Genomic DNA, 27,282 nt, shown 5'->3' with positions numbered 1-27,282 from the left:
CTTGGTTCATTCTCTGAAAAATAGAGGGACTTGTGTCTCTGTTCTACTCTTTTACTCCCATATTCTTGAAACTCAAGGCTGAGTTCTGACTTCTTCCTCACATCCAGAGCTCAGCTAGTCAGAGCAGAGCCCCTCGCCCCTACCCCAGCTCCCAGTGTGGGTATCTGAATAGCTAGAAGCTCCCTTCTTTTACCAGAAGTCCATTGTCTTACTTAACTCGGCACAATTCCACGATCTTGTATGATTTTTTAAAGAGAGAGGAAGAGAGGTTAGTGGGGTGGGAAGTGGGTGAGGGACGTGAGAAAAGGAGATAAATTGGGGAAGAAAAGGAAAGCTTTGAGTGAAATAATTCAGTTGGCAACTGATAATAACCTGCTAACCTTGTTCTCAATTAGTAATATTCAAACCACAGGCAGAAATATGAAATATGAAGACTGCTTGGCTTATCCACATCCTTTTGCTTAAAAGCTTGGCTGCTAACTCTTTGTGGAGGGGTGGAGGTGGTGATGACGGTGGTGAGAGAACATGTAATTTCTATGGAGGCCAAATAAGCAGCTTAGAGAGTTAAAGGAAAGATTTATTTTTTAGTTAGGGGTCCACACTCTGCAGTGTTTGGGGTCACTCCCAGTGTAACGATGGGAGTGGGGTGACTTTTGCCGGGGATTGAACCCAGGTCTCCTGCATGCAAAGCATGAGCTCCAGTTCTTTAAGTTATCTCCCTGGTTCAGGAAGATTTTTTTCTTTTCTTTTCTTTTCTTTTCTTTTCTTTTCTTTTCTTTTCTTTTCTTTTCTTTTCTTTTCTTTTCTTTTCTTTTCTTTTCTTTTCTTTCCTTTCCTTTCCTTTCCTTTTCTTTTCTCTTTTCTCTTCTTTTCCTTTCTTTTCTTTTTTGCATTAAAAACATTTTTTTATTAGTGAATCACCGTGAGGTGCAGTTACAGACTTACAAACTTTCATGCTTACATTTCAGTCATACAGTGGTCGAGTACCCATCCCTTCACCAGTGCCCATTTTCCACCACCAGTGGTCCTAGCATCCCTCCCACCACACCACCCCACCTCTGTGGCAGGACATTCCCTTTTGCTCTCTCTCTCTCTCTCTCTCCTTTTGGGTGTTGTGGTTTGCTATAGAGGTATTAAGTGGCCATCACGTTCAGTCTATAGTCTACTTTCAGCCGGCATCTCCCATCCCAAGGGGGCCCTCCTAGCACCCTTTACTTGGTGGTCCCTTCTCCATCTGAGCTGCCTTGTCCCCCAGCATGCAAGACTGGCTTCTAAGCTGTGGAGTGATCCTCCTGGTACTTATCTCTGCTGTTCTTGGGTGTTAGTTTCCCATTCTGCTACTTTATATTCCACAGATGAGTGCAATCTTGACCAACATGGAAAGTATCATGTTAAGTGAAATGAGTCAGAAAGAGAGGGACAGACATGGAAAGATTTTCTTTTCATTTAAGCATCACTGTCCCTCGCCCCTCTCCCCCAAAGGAAGCAACACCACCAGAAAAGATCTTTCTGAGCTGCAATTTGGGTGACTGATAATTCTCAACAGCTGTTCCCATATTAGCTGGGGACCTCTGTTTCTCAACCAAAGACCCACATAATTTTTAGAATTAGGAATGACCCCTGCTGTCCTTCTATGACCACATAACAGAAAGACACACTCGCTGCTGATGTCTGCTTAGAAAAAAAAAATCACTCTTTCCATTGATTTACATGGTGAAGCACAACTTCTTTCACGGACCTCTAGATATGAATTTGCAATCTTAAGTGCCTGGTAATATTTTACTCAAAATGCATTCAAGTTGAATGTGCTCCAGACTCTGCAGTATTAGCAAACACAGCTTTCTATTTAAGTAGGTCAAAAAAATGGGGGTGGAGTAAGGATTCTGTGGTTCTCTTGATATCACGTTGCTTTCCCTGGCTCACTTTGATCACAGGATATATGTCCTGTGAACCTTACCATGTCAATGTATCGGCACTGTTTTGAACAAAGTGATTATGTGTGATTTTCTTAGAGACAAATTATAAAAGCATTAAGTGAAATGAGTCAGTGCCTTCCCTGAAAAGAAATCTTCAGACATTTAAAAGCTTCTTTACTCTTAGTGATTTGTGAAATACAAACTATTCTTATCACAATTTCCAGTTTGAGCCCAAATCTGAAACACTTCTTAGATTACTATCTGTGATTAAATGCGCACATATTACGGGAAATTTGTTTTCTCAGAGTAGCACCAATCATGGAATTAAGTACTAAAAGTTGTGATGCAAATGGAAAGGCTCATGTCTTACACGTGTGAGATCCTAGATTCAATCCTGGCATGATAAATCCTCTCTTCCCCAGCCTTCCATTGCACAACACCAGTGGGCACGTCCCAACAGAAAGTAAATAAAAATAGCACTGTAGCACTGTAGCACTGTTGTCCCATTGTTCATCAATTTGCTTCAGCAGGCTCCATTAACATCTCCATTGTGAGACTTCTTGTTACTGTTTTTGGCATATTGAATACACACAGGGGGCTTGCCAGGCTCTGCCATGCGGGTGGGATACTCTTGGTAGCTTGCTGGGCTTTCCAAGAGGGACAAGGGAAATAAATATAGCCAATTAAAATAAGCCATACATAGAATAATTATGTATCTATTTAATCACTTTTTAAATATACTCATTAATTTTTTTGTGGAGCTGGGGTCTTATATATGTGAGGTATGAGCTCTGCCACATCATCACATATATCAAATTTTAAATATTTAAATATATACATATGTATATATGTCCTGTTCCCTTTTGTTGCTGTTGTTGTTGCAGTGACCTGATGTCATACACACTTGGTGGCAGCATTCACGCACTCAGGTGTGGCATGACACTTAAGCTGGTGCTTGCACACACTTGGCTGTGGTGCATGAGAGATCAGACCCTTTGTTGTGACACCAAAGGACACAGTGAGCGGGGCTGTGGCATCACTCATACCTTGCTAGTATGAATGTCTACTGATCTGGAATCTCTTTCAAGTTTTACTATCTCTGTCTCTGTCACTCTCTCTCTCTCTCTCTCTCTCTCTCTCTCTCTCTCTCTCTCTCTCTCTCTCTCTCTCTCCTCACCTGATTCCCTTCCTCTTCATCCACTTCTCTTTGGTGGTCTCAAATAACTCCACTACTCATCACAGTATACTATTTTACAACTTACTTTTTTCACTTAAACGTATTTTTAGTACTTTACACAGTCCAGGTACTTAAATTGCCTTCTACAACGTTGTTTTTGAATATATTTAAGGAGCATATTATAGTTGGCTTAGCCATATTTGGTTTTTTATGATCCTTTTCAAGTTTATCCTTGCTATGAAATATTATAAGGCACATGCTTTAAAGATTTCATTGAGGATGTATTCCCAGATATAAAAGTTTTTTTGTTGCAAGGTATTAATCCCACTTTTAAATACTGTCACATGTAGTGCTCTCCACAAGGATTGCGCATGAATTTGTAAACCCATCAGCAATGCATTGAGAGATTTCCCTAAATCTACTGCAACACAGTGGATTACAAATTTCTCAAAATTCTTTTTAACTTGAAGGCTGGGGTGTGGTTAAGTAGTTCAACGCATGTCTTGCCTACATGAGACTTAGTTAGATTCCTCACACTGAAAAAAGAATTCTTACAATTTAAGAGGTGTTCGTGATATCCATTATTATTTCAATTTCCAATAAGAATATATTTTTCATCAATTTCTTATTTTGCAAGTAATCTCTTGGATAAATGATGGGAAAGTGAAGTATAAGAATTTATTTGCATGAAGTATAAGAATTTATTTGCATTGACAACTAATATTTGGCTATAATTTCAGGAGAATATATTTTACTATTCATAAGGCCCCTATCTCCTGTTTTTTCTGAGAAGTCAAGTTTCCCATGTATGATTGCACACAGAGGGAAAAGGAGAAAGAGAGAGAGAGAGAGAGAGAGAGAGAGAGATCTGAGAAGTAGAAGTGAGAAGTAGAAGTGAATATTGGATCAATTCTCACTATTTTCATATTTCTTTTTTAAAAAACCTTGGTCAACTATGGTGGAATAAAATCACTGAAAATTCCAGGAACTGTTTTCTAGTTGGAATTTCACAGTTTTGGAGGGCCTCAAGGGTGCCGACGATGTCATCAGAAACTCTCATCCTTTCCCATCTCTTGAGTTTGTTTTCTCTTAAATAAGCTGCATTCTTACATTAAGTATCGCACTCTGACAGCATGAACTCAAAGCTCACAAGTTGTCAGAGTAGAAAACACCTCTTTACTCTGAGTAGAAAACACCTCTTCTATAATGGCACCAGGAAACAAAAGTCCCTTGGAGAAACCAGATGGATTAATCTCAAAGTTCTGTCTTCCTTCCCAAAGGAAGCATTCTGATAGTTGAGCTCAGTCAAGGCTTCTGTGTGGAGCAAGTGCTTAGGGTGGAGTCTGTGAGGAGGATGAGAGGGAGTGAGAAGATGGAGGAGAAAGATTGCAGCAGACACAGACTCTAAGATACGGTGCTGTCTGTGATCCGGTCACTCAGAGACAGAGCTGAGAGCAGATGTGGGGAGGCAAAGAGAGAGACTCTGGAAATGGTGCAGTGTGAACATGGATTGTCATCTTCTACATGATAGTAAATAAATATAACATGTATAATTTTAACCATGCAATTTTCATATTGCATTAAGAACATTTGCATTGTTATGGAGTCATCAGCAGCATTGATCTCTGTTTTAATTTTTATTTTTAAAAAAAATTTGGAATGGAATCATGGTGAGATGGACCCTAACAAAGCTGTTGTGCAGAACTGAAAGTTCCCCCACTGCTCCAGGCACCAGCCCTGGGGAACAGGGCTGAGGCAGGGATGCAGCGAAGATTAAAAAAGGACAGAAAACGGGCCGGAGAGATAGCACAGCGGGTAGGGCATTTGCCTTGCACATGGCTGACCTGGGTTTGATCCCCGGCATCCCATATGGTCCCCCAAGCACTGCCAGGAGTAATTCTTGAGTGCAGAGCCAGGATTATCACACCCTGAGCATCACCAGGTGTGACCCAAAAAGCAAAAAAAAAAAAAAAAAAGAAGGAATAAAAAAAGGACAGAAATAAGAGAGGAAAAAGCATGTTGTCAGAGGCCTCACAGTCTCATAGACTGAGAGCCTCACCTCAATATTTATTCCTTAGAACCAATAATCATCCGAAGGAGAAGAACATTCTTTGATCAGAGGCCTAACTACCTCAATCTATCCATGTTAGACTTTTACATATTTGAGGACCTTAGTTTATCTGGACAAACATCTTTGGAATGGGCTTTCTCTTGGAGAAGTTCTTGCAGGAGAGGGAGCAGAGAACAGTTAAAGGAACCCCACAGGGGTAGAATTCCACCTCTAGGTGCCAGCATTCTAGGTTGAAAGATCCCCCAAAGTACCCATCCAGTCCAGCTCCTTTATCTCTCTAGCTAGTCCCTGATACCACTGGACAAAGCCTCCTTTTCCTCTCTCCTCATAGCTCTGACCGCCACCATTTTTATCCCTATGAGTTTTGCTATTCTAGACCCCTCATCCAAGTGAACTCATACAGTGTCTGTGATTTTCTGTCTGGCTTATTTGATCTAAAATCATGTTCCTGAGGTTTATCCATGTTATGGCTTGTCATCATTTCCTTCATTTTTTAAAGCTCAGTAATATTCCACCATATGTATAAACAAACTTTTCTTCTCAAAGTAACATCACATTATAACATTTATGTAAGTTTGGGGAATATTTCACTGAGATAATCACCAAGTAGTTCTCCACCTGAAAGTCCTACTCTATCACAAATCACTTGGATCTGATGCTCTCTCCCTACTTTCCTCTGGTTGGTCTTAGAGTCTAAATGTTCATTTCCATTTTATTTAGTTCATCCACCTGTTTTTTCTCTCCATAAACCGCATATGTGTGAAAGCAAGTGGCGCCGGTCTATTTCCATTTAAGATTCATCCATGGTGTTGCAAATGGTAGAATCTCATATTTTTTATAGGGCTATATATAGTATTCTTGCATGGCAGAGCCTGGCAAGCTCCCTGTGCTGTATTCAATATGCCAAAAACAGTAACAACAAGTCTCACATTGGAGACATTACTGGTGCCCACTGAAGCAAATCGATGAGCAACGGGATGACAGTGCAGACAGTGCAAATAGTATTCTATGAAGATATCAGACTCTGAGAGTAAAATAAAAGTTAGTAAAATAAAAGTTAGGGGGAAAAGAGAATGAGCCAGAATGCTAGAAAATAACATTTTTCAGGATCCCAGTGGTTTCCAGGTAGGAAAGACCAAAATGCCAGATGCTGCAATGGTAAGACTTCCTGTGAGGAGCAGAGACGTTGGGGTGTGAATCCTATACACAGGATTAAGAGACAGAGGAGAAGAAAAATGTTTGCTGATGGAGTGGGCTGCAAGGGACTGTGGTAGGGATGGAATGATGGTTGTGGTGGGGGGGGTGCTTAGGACGACTGATTGGCCTGGTTTCTAAGTAAAATGGAGTTGATCAACTAACTATGAAGGATTAGTACTTGTATGGCAATGCCTAAGTAATACATTTCCTTGCAGATCCACCGGATGTCCCGGACAAGGTAACCTGTGTCATTTATGAGCACACAGACAACCTGACTTGCACCTGGAGCCCCGGGAAGCCCACCTACTTGGACACCAAGTATGTGGTGCACGTGAAGAGGTAGGTGCTTCCTCCACAGCTGCCCAAGAGTCGAACCCAAGACGTAATACAGGGGAGAAACTTGCCTTGCACGCGACTGACTCTGGTTCTCTCCCAAGCACCACACAAGGTTCCCTGAGCACTACTTGGGGTCACTCCTGTACACAGATCCAAGAGTAACCCCTGAATACTGCAGTATGTTGGTCCTAAAACAAAAAATATATAATGTATCATTGATATGTAATATAAAATATATATAATAAAAGATATATGTATATTATATCATATATATAATATGGACTGATGTGATAGCACAGCGGGTAGGGCGTTTGCCTTGCATGTGGCTGACCCGGGTTCGATTCCTCCGTCCCTCACGTAGAGTCTGGCAAGCTACCGAGAGCATCCCGCCTGCATGGCAGAACCTGACAAGCTACCTGTGGTGTTTTCGATATAACAGTATTGAAAAACAGTAACAACAAGTCTCACAAGGAGACGTCACTGGTGCCCACTTGAGCAAATCGATGAACAATGGGACGACAGTGCTACATATAAAGTATATGTAAAAATATAAAGAAATTTTTCCACAAGCAAAGCAAATCCCCTCTGGTTCAGCTCATACTCTGCCTCCTCCAGCAGAGAGCTAAGAAATCTGGTTCAAATATTATATATACCTCATCACTCCCAAACCTCTAATTATGATCTATGAAGTTACACCTTACCTATGGGTCATAATAGGTTTCCTCTTTGTTCAAATAAAAGAAATTAGTTTTCTCTCTCTTTTTTTTTCAAATAAAGAAAATGTCCTGGGGGCTGGAGCAATAGCACAGCGGGTAAGGCGTTTGCCTTGCATGCGGCCAACCCGGGTTCGATTCCCAGCATCCCATATGGTCCCCCGAGCACTACCAGGAGTAATTCCTGAGTGCATGAGCCAGGAGTAACCCCTGTGCATTGCCGGGTGTGACCCAAAATGAAAAAAAAAGAAAAAGAAAAGAAAATGTCCTCTTTTTTTGAAGCATACCTGGCCATGTTTGGGGGCCACTTCTGGCAGTGCTGAGGGAGAGGAGAGTGGGGAAGGGATCCACAGAGTTCGCAGTCAGGGCCTTGCACTTACGAGGCATGCGCTCTACCTCTTGAGCCATCTCCCAGGTAACGTGTTCTATAGGCTTTCTACCCATTTTGTTCATTGCTAGGAAACTGGTGCATGGACCCAGTGGTGACCCGGGCCTTACAGGATTTAAAAAGATTCAACCAGGCTTGAAAATGTGCCTGTCAAGGAGGCAGGCTGGAGGATGGGAGGGAGCCTGGGATATTGGTGGAGGGAGATCACTGGCGGGATTGGGAATTGGTGTTGGAATGTTGTACACTTGAAATGCAACTCTGAATAGATTCATTAATTGTGGTGCCTTAATGTTAAAAAAAAAGTTTGAATCATTAATTAATTTTAAAAAAATAACTTTCATGAACCAGAGTTATCTATAGCTCAAAAAGCTTGGCACATGCTTTGGAGGATGCAAGGAGCCTGGGTTCAGTCACTAGCATGACCTGGTTTCCTGAACGCCACCAGGAACAACCCCTAAGTACTGCCCAGTGTGGCCCAGTACCCAAGTAAGATACAGTAATTTTATTTTAATAAAAGGACCTTTGTGGGGGCTGGGGGGATGGGGAAGCATGGAGAGAGAGACAGAGGAAGAGAAAGAGAGAAGAAAAATGGCTGCCATAGAGACAGGCTGAGGGGTGGGGGTGGGGGTGATGGGAGGGACCCTGGGGACACTGGTGCTGGGAAATGCACACTGGTGGAGGGATGGGTGTTGGAACACTGTATGGCTGAAACCTAATCGTGAACAGCTTTGTAAAGGTCTATTTCACAGTGATTCAATAAAAAGAATTTTTGTAATGACCTTTGTTTACGGTCTTCCAGCCTCCTAGGGCTTAGAAAATTTACTCAATCTCTTGAAATTACCATTTCTTTAATATTTATTATTATTTTAAAAATTTTATTGAATCACCGTGAGATAGTTACAAGCTTTCATGTTGGGTTACAATCACACAATGATCAAACACCCATCCCTCCACTAGTGCACATTCCCCACCACCAATATCCCCGGTATACCCCCCGCCTTTCCCACATTTCGTTAATATTTAAAGTGACTTGCCTGATGTGTTTTCATAGCAAAACCTGATTCATTTGAGAGAGGTGAAGAGTAACATGAAGGCATAAAAATGACACTTTAATAGGATATTATAAACAATATGTTTATTTACAATATTTTCAAATTATACAGTAATTTGGGACACAGAGATACTTAGGAGATGCTTAATTGTGCTCTCAAAAGTGACAGTAATTTTCTAGCTATTATACTTATGTCAGTAATACATATATCAGTAAATTCATTCATTTATTCAATTGGAACATAAACTAAGGCTGGGGATATAGCTCACTGGTAATGTCTGTGCTTTGTACATATGGTACTTTGATTTCCATCCCTAGCGACCCCCCCCACACACACACCACAACCACCACCACCACCACTATCACCACCCTCACCACCAGTTAAAATGTAAATTTGCTGTGAGCAAGAACTTTGCTTTGCTTACTGCTCTATCAGACTGGAGCGATAGCACAGCGGGTAGTGTGTTTGCCTTGCATGTGGCCAACCTGGGTTCGATTCCTCCATTCCTCACAGAGAGCCCGGCAAGCTACCGAGAGTATCCCACCGGCACGGCAGAGCCAGGCAAGCTACCTGTGACATATTTGATATGCCAAAAACAGTAACAAGTCTCACAATGGAGACGTCACTGGTGCCCGCTCGAGCAAATCAATGAAAAATGGATGACAGTGAGACAGTGATACTGCTCTATCACTTTATACCTGGGGTGAAGCCTGCGGCATAACAAATACTAGATAAATAGTTTCTGAATGATTATTCTGGTGTTTCGTTTGTTTTTTTGTCTTGGGGTCATAACTTGCAATGCTCAGGGATACTCCTCTCTCTGCACTCAGAAATTGCTCCTGGCAGTGCTCAGGGGACCATAAGGAATGCCAGAGATGAACCTTGGGGGTTGCATGCAAAGCAAATGCCCTACCCCTACCCATCTCTCTGCCCCGAATGATTATTCTGATAACTAAAATTACACTTCCCTGTAAGACTATCATAATCTTATAAAGTAATAATAAATTGAGTTTGGATATCACTTTTAAAGTGTTCCCCCCGTCTTCCCTGAAATCCAACAATAATTTATAGTTAAACTCAGACAAACCTAACTCAAGTTCTGAATGAAGTCCAGATTAATGATATTCTAATATGTTTTAAAAAGACACAAAAGGTATGAGGAATTGGCATAATAATGAATGTTCTCCTTGGGCAAATTCAAAATCCTAGCTCAAGGAAGCACAGATTGGAAAAGAAAACAGTGATCTGTCCATTTATCATTAATTTTTTTAAATGCCTATGAATTTTTAAAAAATAAAATTAGAAAAGAGAGCATTCATTTTTCTAATTAACCACCCCAAAGCCCATCTCCCCAAAGGAAAACGTTGACTTATCATGGAGTTTGTGGTTGAGTCTGTGCGTGCTGGGTTTGAAGAGGCTCTTTTAGATCCTGGGTGATTCGGGGATTTTCCACTTGGACAGAGAGGTAGAGCAAATTTCATTTCCAATTCCTGTGGCTATTTTCCAGTAAGCTCAGAGGAACAGAGAGGCCTCTTACCCTTGTCCTTTCCATGGGTTCTAAAGGAGAAACATGGGATCTCAGAGCTGGCTTCTCTCCTTCCGATACTGGGGGGAGGTGGAGAGGCTTGATGTCTGCTGCTTCTAGAGCTTTCTTCCCGGTGCTCCTGTGCTGCTGGCACTGGCAGGACTGCCCGCTGTCCACACCGGCTCCCCTGCTCAATTATCTTTTTCTCTTTTTCGGGTCACGCCCGGCTATGTATAGGGATTACTCCTGGTTCATGCACTCAGGAGTTACCCCTGGCTCAGGGGACCATATGGGATGCTGGGAATCTAACCTGGGTCAGCCACGTGCAAGGCAAATGCCCTCCCCGCTGTGCTATCACTGCAGCCCCACATTTTCTTTTCTTTTTGGGTCACACCCAGCGATGCACAGGGGTTACTCCTGGTTCATGCACTCAGGAATTACCCCTAGCGGTGCTCAGGGGACCATATGGGATGCTGGGAATTGAACACGGGTCGGCCACGTGCAAGGCAAATGCCCTACCCGCTGTGCTATCGCTCCAGCCCCAGCACAATTATTTTAGACGACATGATCTCACTTTAGACTCCCTTCAAGTCAAGTGCCTGCATTTCCCCTTTGAGATGCTTGCTTCTCTGCTTCCACTTCTCCACATGCGCATGCTGAGATAGTCCCATAGATATTTAAGGCTCTGATGTTGCCTTTCAGAAACTCGTTTTAGGTCCTATTTTTCAAATCCACTTCCTCACCAATTCTGGACTTGGAACTTTGACTGGGGCCACAGATATACACTTGTCTTCCCTAGATCCATGGAAATGCCACGGCGCAGAGAGAAGCACACAATCACCCAATCACCCAATCACAACCACCTCACGAGCCTGCAGTAGCCATAAAACAGTTTTCTCACACTTCCTCTCCTCTCCACTCTCCGTCTTTGCCCCTTCCTCATCTCTGTTGATGACCTGCTTCCTATTTCACAGAGGAAACCCACCGCACACTCCCTCCTGCACAGCACGTGCCATTGGCACCCTCATGCTATCTCCCCTCTCCCACTGGGCGAGAACCACCATCACCCAAGCCCACCTATGGGAACATAGATACTAGCTTTCCCACTGGAGGACATTGCTTCTGTGCTTTACCTCCGCCTTCTCTTTTCTTTTTTGATAGTAGAAGTGGGGGGGTGGTTTGTGGGGGGTTGCAAACGTCAGTGCTCAGGAATCACTCCTGGAAGTGCTCCGGGGACCTTTGGGTGCGAGGGACTAAGCTTGGGACTCCTTCATGAAAAGCATTTGCTCTGGCCCTTCGATGTATTCCCTTGGCTCTCTTTTAAAAATTTCTTTCTTTTGTAACTTTTTCGACCAATACTGGATCTTTACTAGCATTTTGGAAACATGCTGTATCTTCTGCAGAGAAATTCGAGCTTGAGGCTGGAGGGATAGCATAGTGGATAGGGCATTTGCCTTGCACGTGGCCGACCCAGGTTCGATTCCCAGCATCCTATATGGTCCCCTGAGCACTGCCAGGAGTAATTCCTGAGTGCAGAGCCAGGAGTAACCCCTGTGCATCATCAGGTGTGACCCTAAAGCAAAAAGCAAAAAAAAAAAAAAAAAACCATTCTATCTTCCCTCTGCTTCCCCATCTCTTGGATCTTCCTCAAAGAAGTTGTCTTTGGCCCAACTCCAAGAATCATCACTTCATCTTTGCCTTCACCTCCTCAGCTTCTTTCTTCAAGGATCTGCCCTCCAAGTGAAATTGGTCAGTCAGCATCAATAAAGGAGACAGTCAAGTTTTCTCTATCAGAAACATATATTTTATTTATTTATTAATTTTACTTTGATTTGGGGACCACCACACTAGTAGTACTCAGGCTTATTCCTGGCTCTGCACTCCAGGAACACTCCTGGTAGGGCTCAGGGAACCGTACGGGATGCTGGGGGTTGAACCCAGGTCTGCAAGGCAAGTGCCCAGCTCGCTATATTATCTCTATCCCAGCATCTCTTTTATTTATTTGTGGCAGAGAGGGGAAGGTTTGTTGGGGCTCGTATTCAGGAGTTATCAAGTTATACTCCTGGGGACACATAATGCTGGGGTCAAACCCCAGGTTTGGGGCTGGAGCGATAGCACAGCAGGTAGGGTGTTTGCCTTGCAAGCGGCTGACCCGGGTTCCATTCCTAGCATCCCATATGGTCCCCCAAGCACCGCCAGGAGTAATTCCTGAGTGCAAAGCTAAGAGTAACCCCTGTGCATCACCAGGTGTGACCCAAAAAGCAAAAAGAAAAAAACACCCAGGTTTTCACATTTCCTCTGAGCCATATCCGGACTATTAACATTTAACTTTGCTTTTCTCTTCCTTTCGGCTTCCTGAACACAGATGCCTTCGTGCCCTCTTCATACTGTTCTCGATGCTAATATTTGAGTCTCTTTCACTTATTTCTCTTCATTTCCAGTAGAATAATAGCACCCCCATTGCTTCATTCTGGGACCTCTGTGTTATCTATATCCTCCTTCATTACCTAAAAAGTTGATCTAAATTCCTGATGTGAATGAAGCACCCTAATTTATGTCTTCAGGCCAGACAATCTGCCCTGAACTCCAGTCCCCAGACCGCTTCCATTTCACTCAGTGGTTCCTGTCAGGCACCCAAAAGGCATCTTAAAGTCAACCACTTGCCAATCAACACATTTATTTGAATGCATCTAAGGAGGTACTGCAAGGGGGTGTATGAAAATGGAAAGTTCTGTAGTCAGAAAGAGGCTGGGAGAGGAAAAGATAGATTCCAAGGAAAGCCACCTGCCCTCAGGGGCTGCTAACCACGGGAACTCCAGATTGATGGAGGTAAAATTCCACTCTGGGAGACGCTGAGACTACCATTATGTTAGGTGTTAGGTTAGGCATTCCTGCTTGCCCTCGCCCTCTTTCCCACGTTGCCCTGTTCTCTCCATGTCTCTCTGTCTCTGTCTCTTGTTCCCTAACCTATAAGCCAAAGTGTCCTCGCCCTAAGATGTTCTCTCCATCTTTCCATCTCAGTAATTGGCAAATTCATCTTTCACATCAATTAAGGCAAAATCATTGGTGCTTTTGTATATTCCATGCTAGCACACCCCTCCCCAATGAATCAGCAAAATCTACTGGAATGATCTTAAACATAAATCCTAAACTAAAGTCCACGTCACCTTTCATCTCCTTGGGATGAAGACCAAAGTCTATTGGTCTCCACCTTTGCTTTCCTGTAGGCAGGACCTCCTACCGTGCTTCTCTGCTCAAAACCTCCCTTTTCACTCAAAATCAGTGTCCATCAATGGCCTGGGGAGGCCTATTTTTTGTTTTTCTTTATTGGAGGCGCCACATCCAGCCATGCATGGGAATAACTCCTGCCTATGCAGTCAGGAATCAGTGGTGCTTAGGAGGGGGACCTTATGTGATAAGGGGATTCAGAGGGGGGCGGGTGAGACCCCTTCCAGTCCTAAGGGACCCAGCCCCAGCAGCCGAAAACCTCCAGAACTCAACCGCCGCCCTGCTCACGGCTGCTCTCCACATGCTCGGTTCTGAATCTCATCCGTGAGTGAACCTTTCCCTGGACTGGGTGGCTGCATTTGCGGCTGCACAACGTTTCATAGGACACACCCTACCTGTAGTCTAAGAGGACCACACCACATTTGATGCAATTCACAGTAGGAGGCAACCAACCTTAGAGGGAAATATTATATTATTTCGGTTCTGTTTGGGGGCAAGGATTGGGGTTCAGGATAGAAACACCTGAAATATGCAATACGGGGATCAAAACTGGGTCGGAGGGGCTGGAGTGATAGCACAGCGGGTAGGGCATTTGCCTTGCACGCGGTGGACCCGGGTTCGAATCCCAGCATCCCATATGGTCCCCTGAGCACCGCCAGGGGTAATTCCTGAGTGCATGGGCCAGGAATGACCCCTGTGCATTGCCGGGTGTGACCCAAAAGCAAAAAAAAAAAAAAACTGGGTCGGACACAGGCAAGGCAAGTGCCCTACCTGCTGTGCTATCTCTCCAGCCCCTTGGGTAATCTTCTAAGGCCCTCTACATCTCTCTCCTCAAATCTCTCTGTTCTCTCCCCAAATCAGTCAAGACTCCCTTCTGATCTTCACGTTGCTTACATTGCTCTTCCTGCAAATACTTGATTGCTCTAATGATCCTTTCTCTGATAGACTTCCCCCATATCCCTAATTTTTTTTAAAAAAATCCCTCTCTTCTCTTAAACTCTTCCTAAAGCTTTTTCCCTTTCCATTTATATTTATGTTTTATATTTACATAAATATTTATATATTTATATTTTCTTCGGAATATTTAGCACCTTAGTTTTGCTTTACTTTTTTCTCTGAACACGCATCAGGAAAAGATGTCTTATAATTAATAGTTAACCACAACCCAGAAAGGTTGTGCCACAGTTCGGAGAAACCTTAGTCATGCTGGATTTCTTCAACAAATTTCTTCAACAAACAAAAAATGGTCTGTTTTGTATTTGTCAGCACATGAAAAAAAAAAGAGAAATCAGGACTGGAGAGATAGTACAAGTGGATAGGGCACTTGCCTTGCATGTACCCAACCCAGATTTGATCCCCAACACCACACAGGGTCCCTGAGGTACTACCAGGAGTTATCCCAGAGGACAGAGCCAGGATTAAATCCTGAGCACTGCTGGTGTGACCTAACAAAGTTTTTAAAGAGAGAAATAAATTTTAAAATAAAAAATGTAAAATAGTCCTTCAACAGAAAGTCCTTCAAGTATAACTAATTTTTAAAACTAGTCCTTACAGTTCAAGTCAAAATAGAAATCATGGGTGGGGTGCAGAGATAGAATAGTGAGTAGGGTCTGACACCCAACTGAGCAAGTTTCTATCTCTCGCACCCCGGTAGTTTCCTGAACCCTTCCAGGAGTGACCCCTGACCTGAGGACGGAGCCAGGGGTGAGCCCTGAATACGCTCAGTGTACCCTCCTCCACCCAAACAAACACACAGTTATTATTATTGGGTTAATTTAAAACATTGCTTTGTGGTCTAGGGCAGGAAATCTTTTTCCAACCCGTGACCCCCTTCCGACCCTGTTTACTTGTTGGGCCCCTCTCTGTCCTACTAGTTGGCCCCCCTAGTTAGTCTCTTTTCATGGCCCCCATTTATGCAATTTTCACCTGCGATCCCTTTGGAGTTTCCCGGGGGCTGCCTGGAGTTGAGGGCTGTCTCAGTAATGGTAGACTTTAAAAGCAGGATTGAATCACCTGCTTCCTATGATTCAGAGCTGTTTGAAAATACATTCTAACCTTGACTGACATTTCAAATGTGTGGCACAAGAATTAGCCACAAACCAGTGAAGAACATGTGTGGTTTTCTCTGACTGGGAAATAGAAGAGCTGCCCTACTTAGTACATCCACATAGTTACCATCTCCTCAAACCTGAACCTTTGAAATATTATTTATCATGAGTTTAGCATGTCTGATGACAAGTTTTCTGTTCATTTATAATCCACCTCATTTCAGAAAGAATATAAGGGAACAGCATAAAGACCTAAATTTACTTATTTATTAATTCTTTTGGCTTTTTTTTTTTTTGGAGAGGGCGTTGTGCTCAGGGATTACTCAGGGATTACTCCTGGCTCTGCACTCAGGAATTACTCCTGGCGGTGCTTAGTGTATGGGATGCTGGGGATCGAACCCAGGTCAACCACATGCAAGGCAAATGCCCTATCTGCTGTACTATCGCTCTAGCCCGATAATTTTTAGTTGTTGTGAAATCACAAAGTCACTCCTGATTGGGTTTCAGGCATACAGTGCTTCAATACCAATCCCTCCACAGGTGCCAACTTCCCTCCACCAGTGCCCCCCTGCACCCATTCCCCATTTGCCTCCCATCCACAAGTCTGCTTCTAGGGGTTCCTTACATGTAATTTAAAAAATAGTTTATATGCAAAAGTTTTTATATATGTTTTATATATTTATATATAAACATCTATACATACACACATACATATATCTGTAGCACTGTGTCACTGTCGTCCCGTTGTTCATCGATTTGCTCGAGCGGGCACCAGTAACATCTCCATTGTGAGACTTGTTACTGTTTTTGACATATGGAATACACCACGGGGAGCTTGCCAGGCTCTGCCATGTGGGTGGGATACTCTCAGTAGCTTGCCGGTCTCTCCAAGAGGGATGATGGAGGAATTGAACACTGGTTGGCTGCATGCAAGGTAAATGCCCTACCCGTTGTGCTAACATATATACATATATATATATATATATACACACATATATATATGGTTTACAGCACTGTTGCCGATAGGGTTTCATACTTAACACCTTACCACCTTTCAGCACCACCTCCTCCTCCTCCCGGTTCAGCACTTCCCTCCACCATAAGATGTTGCCTCCTCCCTGTCCTATCCCCCATTCCTCTCAACTGGCATGTTTCCTACTGAATACCAGTTCTTATGTTCTTTGTTTCCAGTGTCTCTGGTTATTAGTTATCCCACCATTATGTAACTTTATGCCCCACATAATAGAGAGATCATTCTATGTCGGTGTCTCTCCCTGACTAACTTCTTTCAGCATGATACTCTTCAGGGCCCTACATGGAGCAGCAGATTTCATGACTTTGCCTTTTCTCATGGCCAAGTAATATTCCAATGTGTACATGAATCATAGTTTCTTTATCTGGTCACCTGTTCTTGGATAATTGAATTGTTTCCAGATTTTGGCTATTGCAGATAGTGTTGCAAGGAACATAGGGGAGCAAATGTCTTTTCTCCATTTTGATTTGGGGACTCTCGGATCTATTCCAAGAAGTGGGGTTGCTGGATCAAATGGGAAGCTCAGTTTCTGGATATTTTAGGAATGTCCATATTGTTTTCCAAAAATGCTGGACCAGTCGATATTCCCACCAGCAGTGTATGAAAGTCCCTTTCGGGGCTGGAGCGATAGCACAGCGGGTAGGGCATTTGCCTCGCATGCAGTCGACCCGGGTTCGACTCCCAGCATCCCATATGGTCTCCTGAGCACTGCCAGAAGTAATTCCTGAGTGAAGAGTCAGGAGTAACCCCTGTGCATAGCCGGGTGTGATCCAAAAAGAAAAAAAGTCCCTTTCTCCCTGCATCCATGCCAGCACTAGCTCTTCTTATTCTTTCTGATGTGTGCCAGTCTTTGTGGAATGAGATGATATCTCATTGTTGTTTTGATTTGTATTTCCCTGATGATTAGTGATAAAGAACATTTTTTCCGTGTGCCTTTTGGCCACTTGAATTTCTTATTTGAAGTCATGTCTGTTCATTTTTTTCTCCCCAGTTTTTTAATGGGGTTGAATGTTTTTGTTCTTGTAAAGTTCTACCAGTGCCTTATATATCTTTGATATTCATCCATCTTCAGATGAATATTGGATAAATAATTTCTCCTCTTTCGTGGGTTGTTGAAGACCTACATTTAATGGCATGGTTTGATTTTGAACCTGGGCCTCTCCCCTGCAATCAAGCACTCCAGTTCTCTGAGCTCTCTCCCTGGACCCTGTCTTCTTTAAGATGTGCCTGCAGACATGTTTTAATTATACTTTAATTAAAAGTAATAGCTTACAGGAAGGAGAGATAGTACAACAGATGAAGGGGCTGGTCTTGCACAAGGCCAACCCCGGTTCATTCTTCCGCACATCAAACCTCAGCAAGAGTGACCCCTGAGCACAGAGCCAGCAAGGCCAGGTGTGGCCCCCAAACAAACCACTAAGAATACTAGTACTACTAACAATCATAGTTTCGTACGCTCTTTATTAGGTGTGAAGCCATTGGCTATACACAGTTTTATCTTATTTATACACATCTCATCTTATTTAAGATGACCACAACTAGGTTGTTTAGGAGCAGAGGAAAGGATAGAATCAAGGTCTGTGTGTGAGACCCCAGCCCTGGGCTTGGCAGCCCCCTGCTTGGTCCCTCTTGCATTCTCCTGGCAGCCATGGTGAGATGTGTGAGCTGGGGAGGATAGAGACACACCTTAGAACCAGAGCTGAGCCTTAGATGTTGTGGTCACCTAACCCCCACATAGCCAAGCCAGTCCCCGCCTTGGAGAGAGCCCTTCATCCTCCGCTGATGAGGGTGCCCTGCTTTGCACTGCTTTACATACATTGATGGGGTTACAAATATAGATAGGGTTTCTTCCATAAATGCATTTCTCTGTTGCTCAGAAATAGAAGACAGATTTCCTTTTTTTCTCCCGGCCTTCTGTGTCTTTCTAAACATTTCCCTACAGATTCCAGCAGAGCTAGGGGTCTGGTTGGGAAATTGTGGGAGGAAAACATTTGGGAGTTGCAGAATAGTTGCAGAGAGCTCTTTCTCCCCCAGAAATCAAGTTAATTCTTCAGGACTGGGAGTTGCTGATGGTGTCATTACTGGACTGTGTGGAGCAGCTGGAGATGTGAATTTGTGAGGCATTTCTGTGCATTAAGCCTAAGGATGTAGGGCACTGTCCTTGCAACACTGCTCAAATTCCCAGGCGATTTCTCTTCTACATTTGTATATTTATACTGTTAGACTTCACATTATAATGAGCGGAGGCATCTGTTAATAATATGCTATGCATGTAATATAGGGGGAGAAACTAATGATGGCTCTAGTTCTCAAAACAGGGATAAAGTAAGAAAATAATATTGCACAGGATCTAGACAGATAATACAGTAGGCAGATAGCACACTTGCCTTGCATATGACTGATCCAGTTTTGATCCCTAGTACCCCATACAGTCCCCGAACCATCAGGAATGTTCACTGAGCATAAGTGGGTATGGTCCCCAAACTAAACCAAAACAGAACACATATACATGCACACACGTGTTCCTTTTTCCTGATTGGAAGAAAGGTATCCATAAAGGCAAAGTGCTTAGAGCTCATGAAAACCAGCCTGCAGCTCTGGCTAATCTTAAATTCCCTTTTTTAAGTTCTCAAAATAAAATAGGTTTTGATTAACTATGCATAACATCACAAGTTTCTGTGTAATAATTAAAACCCTATACCTCTGTGCTCATCATTATCTTTTATTTTTTTCAAGCTTAGAAACAGAAGAAGAGCAGCAGTATCACGAGTATCACAAGTATCACACCTCAAGTTATATTAACATCTCCACTGACTCATTACAAGGTGGCAAGGAGTATTTGGTTTGGGTCCAAGCTACCAATGTCCTGGGCATGGAGGAGTCAGAAAAACTGCAAATTCACCTGGATGATATAGGTAAAAGGAATCCTAGAATGTCTTTACATGTAGATTCTTAATCAAAGCTCATCATGTTCAATCAAGTCTAGATCTGAAAGGCGTTCCCCTAAAATTCCTGTAAGTCATGATCAAGAGAGCAAAATGTGCCTACAACTTTCCCAGAGACCATTCTGAGGTAAATGCTATCATTTCTCTGGATAGTCTTCCAGTCTGAATTCCACATGGCGTCTGTGATTTTTGCAAATGTTTGTTAGAAGAGTCTTGTGTTTAAGTGTTGGCCTAAGGGCTGTGGAGAATGATAGAGAAGAGACTAACTATTGTAAATTTCTTATAATCTATCAGGGAAGATGAGGGTTAAAAAAATAGGATCATAATAAAGTGTGATGAGTCTAATGCTGTAAGAACCATAGTATACTAAATCTGTTTTGGATCTTATGTTTATTTTATTTTGAAAAGCTTTACAAAGCACATAAAAGAGTTTGGAGAATGAACTTGGCTCCTTAGTGTTCACTCACCAGATTTAACAAATGCTAGTGTTTTCTACTTTCTATATTTTATGGCTTGCTTTATTTATTTTTACATACAACATAAAATACACATTTCTATTAATTTTTATTTGTACTGTGCTATTGTTAATTGTGTCTTTTATTAGTTGCTTATTATTGGAGATTCATCACATTTCTCAGTTTTTACTATTAGGAATTATATTCCATTAACAAACTTCTGGCTAAATTTATGTAGAGTAGCTATTTTTAAAGTTAAATCCCAGAATATTAAATTTCTTTGAGCTTCTTAAAATTTTATCCAAATCTTAAAGTCAGAATTCAGCCACAGAACACCAAATGTAAGTATCCTCCATTCAGAGACTATGGCAGATGTCGTCAGTAAGTTAATATATCTGGCACTTTCTTCAGGGCTCACCTCTTTATATACATTACCTTACTTAACCCTCATAGCAATGTTATTTTGTACATAAGATTATAATTTATACATAAGGAAATAAGACTGAAGGCAGAGCTAGGAAATTTATAATTCCAATGTATTTGGAATTACTGAACTGAGTATTCATTTAAAATCACATTGCAGGGGCTGGTTAAAGAGATAGCTCAAAGGGTTGAGCATAAACTTTGCATGTGGGAGGTCCAGGTTCAGTTCCCAATACCACATGATTCCTTGAGTACCACTAGAAGCAACTTCCAAGTATGGAATTGGGAATAGCCCCTGAGCACCACTGGTTTTGTTTCTAAAACAAAAGAATAAATAAGTAAAATATGTAAGCACACTGTAATGTGTCTGACAACTTTCCTGCTGGTAATGATCTAGGGGGTTGTGAGGTTTTCTCTTGGGGTACAACATAAGTATCCTTTGGGGATCATTGGGTTCTTCAGTTGGGGAAAATACTTCAATATAATTTCTACCTCAACTTAACTTTCTACTATTATAACTCACAGGCCTGGTCTCAAATGTGTCTTTATACAAATACTGATTTTGAAAGCAAAACTGGTGCTGGTAACTCTGATACTGCATATTTTTTACAGTTAAAAGTTCTCTTGGGCATGATGATACATCCTCGCAAATTTTCATCTTGTGTTCAGGTGCTCTAATGTGGTCTTTCCTTAAAACAGTCCTCCTCACTGGATTAATGATGTTTAAACTTATCATGCCTAGTATCATCTTGGCTGCATCATTATTAGGAACTAAATTATTGTCAGGACTAGTACGTTGTCATGGTGCTTTCATTCTAGTCCTGATACATACACCTATTGATTCCACAACTATTGTGCTATAGTTCGTATGCATACATATATAATTCTATGGTCATGCATGCCATTACAAATGTCTATGAGCAGACTAAGAAAGAGATCAAAGTATTTGCTCCAAGTTACAACCCTAGTAAGGAGGGAAGTCAGATTATACCCCAGAGTTAGCTGACTTGCCACAGTTAATCATAACCTCCCACTTGGAGAAAATGTCATTGGACCTCCATCTCCACATGGGTGACCCAGGTCTACCTCTTCCTCCTTCTGTCCCCCTTCTTTTTCCTCTTCCTCCTTCTCCAGCTCCTTTTCTTCTTCCTCCTCACTCTTCTCTTCTCCCTCCCTGATTTCCCATCATCTCAAAGCCCACTCTCACAAACCTGGATTGAAAACTACAGGTTGGATCTGGCGGAGGCTTCACTCCACCCAGCTACTGGGCAATTCATGGAGAAGCTGTATTCATTTGTGACACTCTAAAGAATGAGGTTTTACAAGTCAGATAAATGAACTGTTGAATGAAACAGGATAGAGGACTCCCCTGGGAGCAATCTCCACTTAACAGCTACAGGATTGAGGTTTAATTACGTCAGGGAGTCTGTGCTGAGCAGAAGGGCCAAGTTAATAAGGCAATAACACTGGCAAAATGATGTGTGGGAGGGATGCTTACATATCTCTTGTAGAGACATAAATCTCAGAGCAGAAAGTGTGATATCTCTGGTTGGCATTTTGAACACCAGTTTTGCCCATTGGATAATTTTGGGTTAATACTTTTTATTTATTTATTTATTTTTGCTAGAAAGAGAGCAGACAACTGCAATCTGCTTAATTTTGGTACAAATGAAAATTTAAAATGTGGCATCTATGATGAAAGAGTTTTTTTTTTTTTAAAAATACACACCTTTATTAAAAAATTTTAGGGGCATTTTAGGGCCACACCTAGCATGCTCAGGGATTACTCCTAGCTGTGCACTCAGGAATTACTCCTGGTAGACTGGGGGACCATTTGTGGGGCGAGGGTTCAAACCCAGGTTGGCCACGTGTAAGGCAAATGCCCTACTCATTGTACCCTGGCCCCTAAATTATTATAATAAGCCTTGAAGATCTTTAGTGCTTGAGGTTTTTTTAGGCCCTTGAGTTTTTTGTTAAACAACTTCAGCAAGTTATATGTCTTCATTGTTCTCTAACGCATCTGATAGAAAAAGGGACAACAATTCTATTCCGCTCAGATGGAACAAATCTACAGGTACTAATAGGTTAAATAAAAGTTTAAATTAAATAAACATTAAATAAAAGTTAAAGTTTAGAAGTACAGATATTTCAGTTACACCATTATGATTATATAGCAACAAAAACTAGTCAATTAACCAATCAGACTTTGAGTTCTCTTTGGAATATTGCATCATAAAACACAGAAATCACAGTCTAGAGTCTTGTAAAATTCACATTGTTCAAATGCTTCCAAGTACTAATTTATTTTGTAGAAAATAAAAGAGCAATAATCATAAATATTTTACATATTTATCTACTCTACAAAAGCATAAAGTATTATCATAAAAGATCTCAATCTATCATATAGCACTATAGCACTGTCATCCCGTTGTTCATCAATTTGCTCGAATGGGCACCAGTAACATTTCCATTGTGAGACTTTGTTGTTATTGTTTTTGGCATATTGGATATGCCACGGGTAGCTTGCCAGGCTCTGCCGTGTGGGCAGGATACTCTCAGTAGCTTGCCGGGCTCTCCAAGAGGGACGATGGAGGAATCAGACCCTGGTCGACCATGTGCAAGGCAAACACCCTACCCGCTGCACTATTGCTCCAGTCCCAATCTATCCTATAATCAAGTTTAATTCACTGAATTAAATTTAGGATACAAAATGTTACATTTCCCGCAGCAGATATAGGAAAAAATCACTTATCTTATCACTTTGCTACATTATTATTAATAAGTCCAGGAACTTGAATTTCATTATTTGATATTATAAGGGGAGGAAGAGAAGATAAAATAAGACTATTAGAGTTTCATTGAAAAGAAATGGAGAGTAGGTCAAAGAGAATTACATTTCATAACGGCAGTTTGCTCCAACATAACACATAAAAAACAAAAAAATATGAAATATTATTTAGACCATGAATTTATTTATCTTAGTACTTTGCCTTAACATAAATTTTGTGTTTATGTTGATAAACGATTTCCATTTCTTCCTAGGTAAATTTTATTTAGTTGAGTATTTCCGGTTTTTGTTTTTCTAGTGATACCTTCTGCAACCATCATTTTTAGGGCAGAGGATTTAAATACGACAGTGCCCAAGACAGTGATTCATTGGACTAGTCAATCAACAATTGAAAAGATTTCTTGTGAAATGAGATACAACTCGACAAGGAACCACTCCTGGACGGTAAGCTGACTCTCACTACTCTTTAGATTGCCAATGAAGGGGAAATCAACCACGGCAACCCCCAGGGGACTCACAGTTTTGTGTTTTGATCTGATAGTTTGGACGATACTCACGCTGCACTAGATTAACCATAGGCTTCCAAACTAGGTTTAAACTAGAGTCGTGCGGGAGCGATGTTACATGCGAGGCAAGTGCCTGACTTTCTGAGCTCTCCCCCTGGGCCCATCTCCGTGTAGGTTTTTCAGAACCCTGCTGTTTTCTGATGGAAATCCACGCTCTCTGCTCCCTCTGGTGGAGCTAAATCCCACATCATGATACTACGAAACTGGAGCTGGGTTTTCTTTTCTTTTTTGCTTTTTGGGTCACACCTGGCGATGCACAGGGGTCACTCCTGGCTCATGCACTCAGGAATCACCCCGGCTGTGCTCAGGGGACCATATGGGATGCTGGGAATCGAACCCGAGTTGGCCGCATGCAAGGCAAATGCCCTACCCGCTGTGCTATCACTCCAGCCCCATGGAGCTGGGTTTTCTAACCCTCTCTCCTGTAGCAGAAGCAAGAGGCTGAAAGAAAAGCAGGAAGATTTCTTCTCTCCTGTCACCCTCAGAGTCATCCTCGGGGTGGGGGTGGGCTGGGTAGGGTGAGGGGAGGAGAAGCGAGTGTCAGGACCCCTCTAGGCTCCTCTGGCCTTCTGCTAAGTCACCCAAACTCACCCTTAATAACCGCCTCCCCTCCCCCCACAGCTTTCCATCCCCAAAACCTGCATTCAGTCCCTCCTACCGTGCATGACCATTGACACCCAGGAGAAATTTCTGTTTCTCAGTATGACCTTGGCTGGAGTGATAGCGCAGCAGGTAGGGCGTTTGCCTTGCTCGCAGCCGACCTGGGTTCGATTCCTCCGCCCCTCTCGGAGAGCCCGGCAAGCTATAGAGAGTACCCCGCCTGCATGGCAGAGCCTGGCAAGCTCCCCGTGGCGTATTCAATATGCCAAAAACAGTAACAAGTCTCGCAATGGAGACGTTACTGGTGCCTGCTCGAACAAATCGATGAGCAACGGGATGACAGTGACAGTGACAATGACAGTGAAGTAGGTGACCTCAGTCCCTCAGTGGGCAGGCGCCAGGATGAGATGCAGCTTTGATTTGAATTTGGAGAGGGAAGCAGAGGTCAGGCCACACCCAGTGGTGCTCGGGGTCTACTCCTGGCTCTGTGCACAGGAATCGATCCTGCGGGGCACTTGGGGGGACCTTAAGTGGTTGTGGGGGTGGAACTGGGTCAGCCATCTGCAAGGCGAGTGCCTTTCCTCCTGAACTGGGTCCTCAAGCTTTGCTTTGTGTGTTTTCTTTCCTCTTGAGACCATCTGGGGTATTCTCTTCCCCTCCAGGTGTGGGGGGAGGCAGGAAGTCGAGTTCTAACCCATGGGAGGGGGACCTGGGAACCTCTCCCGAGATTTGCCTCCCCGTGCCAGAGCTGGGAAGGATCATTGACTTCAGAGTGGCAAGTGGCTGGAGCACACACTCCAGGGTTCAAAGCCTGGCTCTGCTGGTTTCTAGTCAAGCAACCTGGGGCAAGTTCCTTCTGCTCTGACCCGGCCTCATTAAGCCTCATTAGGCCTCATTATTCCCTTGCCGGAAGTTCACCCAGAGTGGAGGTGGGGGGGGGCCATGCAGGCTCTCTGTTAACTCTTTGTTGGAACCCCCAGAGGTGTGGGGCAGCGAAGGTGGTAGAGCCGAGGGAAAGCAAACTCAGTGGGTTGAGGTATATTCCAGCTGCTTTTAAATGTTTCCTGATTTGGGGGGGTGGGCAGGCTCCCTAGGGTGTTCGGGGGAGCTGAAGGGACCACACTTGGCAATTCTTGGTCAACGGAGCCAGAGTATCGGGGAGAGCCAGGGCCCAAAGAGGCCCTGGCACTGTCTGGACCCTGCAATGCTGGCGGCCACCAGGTCTCCACCCAGCTATGCTCAGAGACTGTGGTGCCAGAGATCCAAGTGGGCATGCCAGGCAAGCACCCCAAACATCACCCCGAGCTCTCCAGCCCCTCCACTGCTTTATAACTAAGCTGCATCCAAGCTAGGCGGGTGGTGCCTAAGGACATGCAGTGGTCCCACAAGGCTGAGAGCAAAATGACACAAGGAGAAAAAAAACATATCTGGTTCCAGCGGTGCTCAGGGGACCGTATGGGGTGCTGGGGATTGAACCCGGTTGGCCGAGTGCAAGGCAAACGCCCGACCTGCTGTACTGTCACTCCGACCTTACACTGAGGGCTTCATAGAAGGATCCTTAAGTGAAACTGGGACCTTCTTTTTTACTTTTTACCTCTTGGTTGTCTTAACTTTCTTTTTCATGAGTATAAATCATTTTCCCCCACTGCTTTATAAATGAATTTCTAGATGCATTTTACATTTACTGTTTAATCATGGCTCACTTTTCTCCCATAAATTCACATGCTGACATTACAACAGACTGAAGATGCTGTGCAAATGCCTTTTTTTTTCCCCCTCTCCCATCCGAATCTGCTGGTTTGGCCATTGTTCTTTATTATCTTTTACAGCAGGTTGTAGTATCCCCCCAAAAGTTTTTAAGTTGGAATCTCAGCTATTTTATGCTCATCTGCCACTGAATTTTCACAGTTTAACATCTTCAATATTTTGCTTTATTAATATGTACATCATCATCGCTGTCATCCCGTTGCTCGTCGATTTACTTAAGCAGGCACCAGTAACGTTTTTATTCCTCCCAGCCCTGAGATTTTATCAGCCTGTCCTTACTCATCTTTCCCAAAGATTGGAGGCTCTTTCAGGGTCAGGGGAATGACACCTATCGTTACTGTTTTTGGCATTTCGAATACGCCACAGATGCTTGCCAGGCAAAGGGACTGACTTGCTCAGCTTAGGAGTAAATTTTGCTAAAAGTCATCATTAGCAAGTGAAATTATTTCATCAGTCATTCAATGATCAATCTAAAAAATCTACTTGCAGAGAGAAAAAAGATTGGGAGGAGGAAGAAAGACTCGAGTCAAACAATTGCTATTAGTCCTTCTCCTTCTACTCCACTAAAATCAGTTATCCCAAATTGAAGACTAGAATAGATTTTGGACTTATTTTGAGATTTAGAAGCTTGAGAGAGATGTTAGACACAAAGCAACGTGTATTTTACTTTGAATTATTTAGTTTTGGTTTTGGGGCCACACTGCGTGGTGCTCAGGGGCTAATCCCAGCTCTGTGCTGGGGGTTGCTCAGGGGACCATATAACGCCCGGGATTAAACTCGGGTCTTTTTCTGCATGCACAGCATGCATATGCACTCAGCCCCCATTTTTCTCTGCTTTTTGGGGCACACCCAGTGATGCTTCGGGGTTACTCTTAGCTCTGCACTCAGGAATTACTCCTGACAGTGTTCAGGGGACCACATGGGATGCCGGGAATTAAACCTGGGCCGGCTGTGTGCAAGGCAAATGCCCTTCCTGCTGTACTATTGCTTCGACCTTGCACTCAGTTCTTTGATCCAGCTTTCAGACCTGTATTTAGCTTGTGAAGTTAAACAA

At 43.0% G+C, this 27,282-nt stretch overlaps 1 protein-coding gene across 1 annotated transcript in view; it reads left to right on the top strand.

Annotated features, from left to right (window-relative positions):
• IL23R (interleukin 23 receptor) overlaps window positions 1-27,282 on the top strand; it is a 68,059-nt gene that overhangs the window by 6,730 nt on the left and 34,047 nt on the right. The window contains exons 3-5 of the mRNA XM_055140775.1: window positions 6,577-6,700; window positions 19,421-19,599; window positions 23,594-23,739. Coding sequence (XP_054996750.1) covers window positions 6,577-6,700; window positions 19,421-19,599; window positions 23,594-23,739 — 449 coding nt within the window. The remainder of the gene's footprint in view (window positions 1-6,576; window positions 6,701-19,420; window positions 19,600-23,593; window positions 23,740-27,282) is intronic.

Source organism: Sorex araneus, chromosome 5 (genome assembly GCF_027595985.1).
Source record: "Sorex araneus isolate mSorAra2 chromosome 5, mSorAra2.pri, whole genome shotgun sequence".
In the NCBI taxonomy this organism is placed as follows: domain Eukaryota; kingdom Metazoa; phylum Chordata; class Mammalia; order Eulipotyphla; family Soricidae; genus Sorex; species Sorex araneus.
Note: the sequence above shows the minus strand (reverse complement) of the source record. Positions and strands in the feature narration are given on the sequence as shown.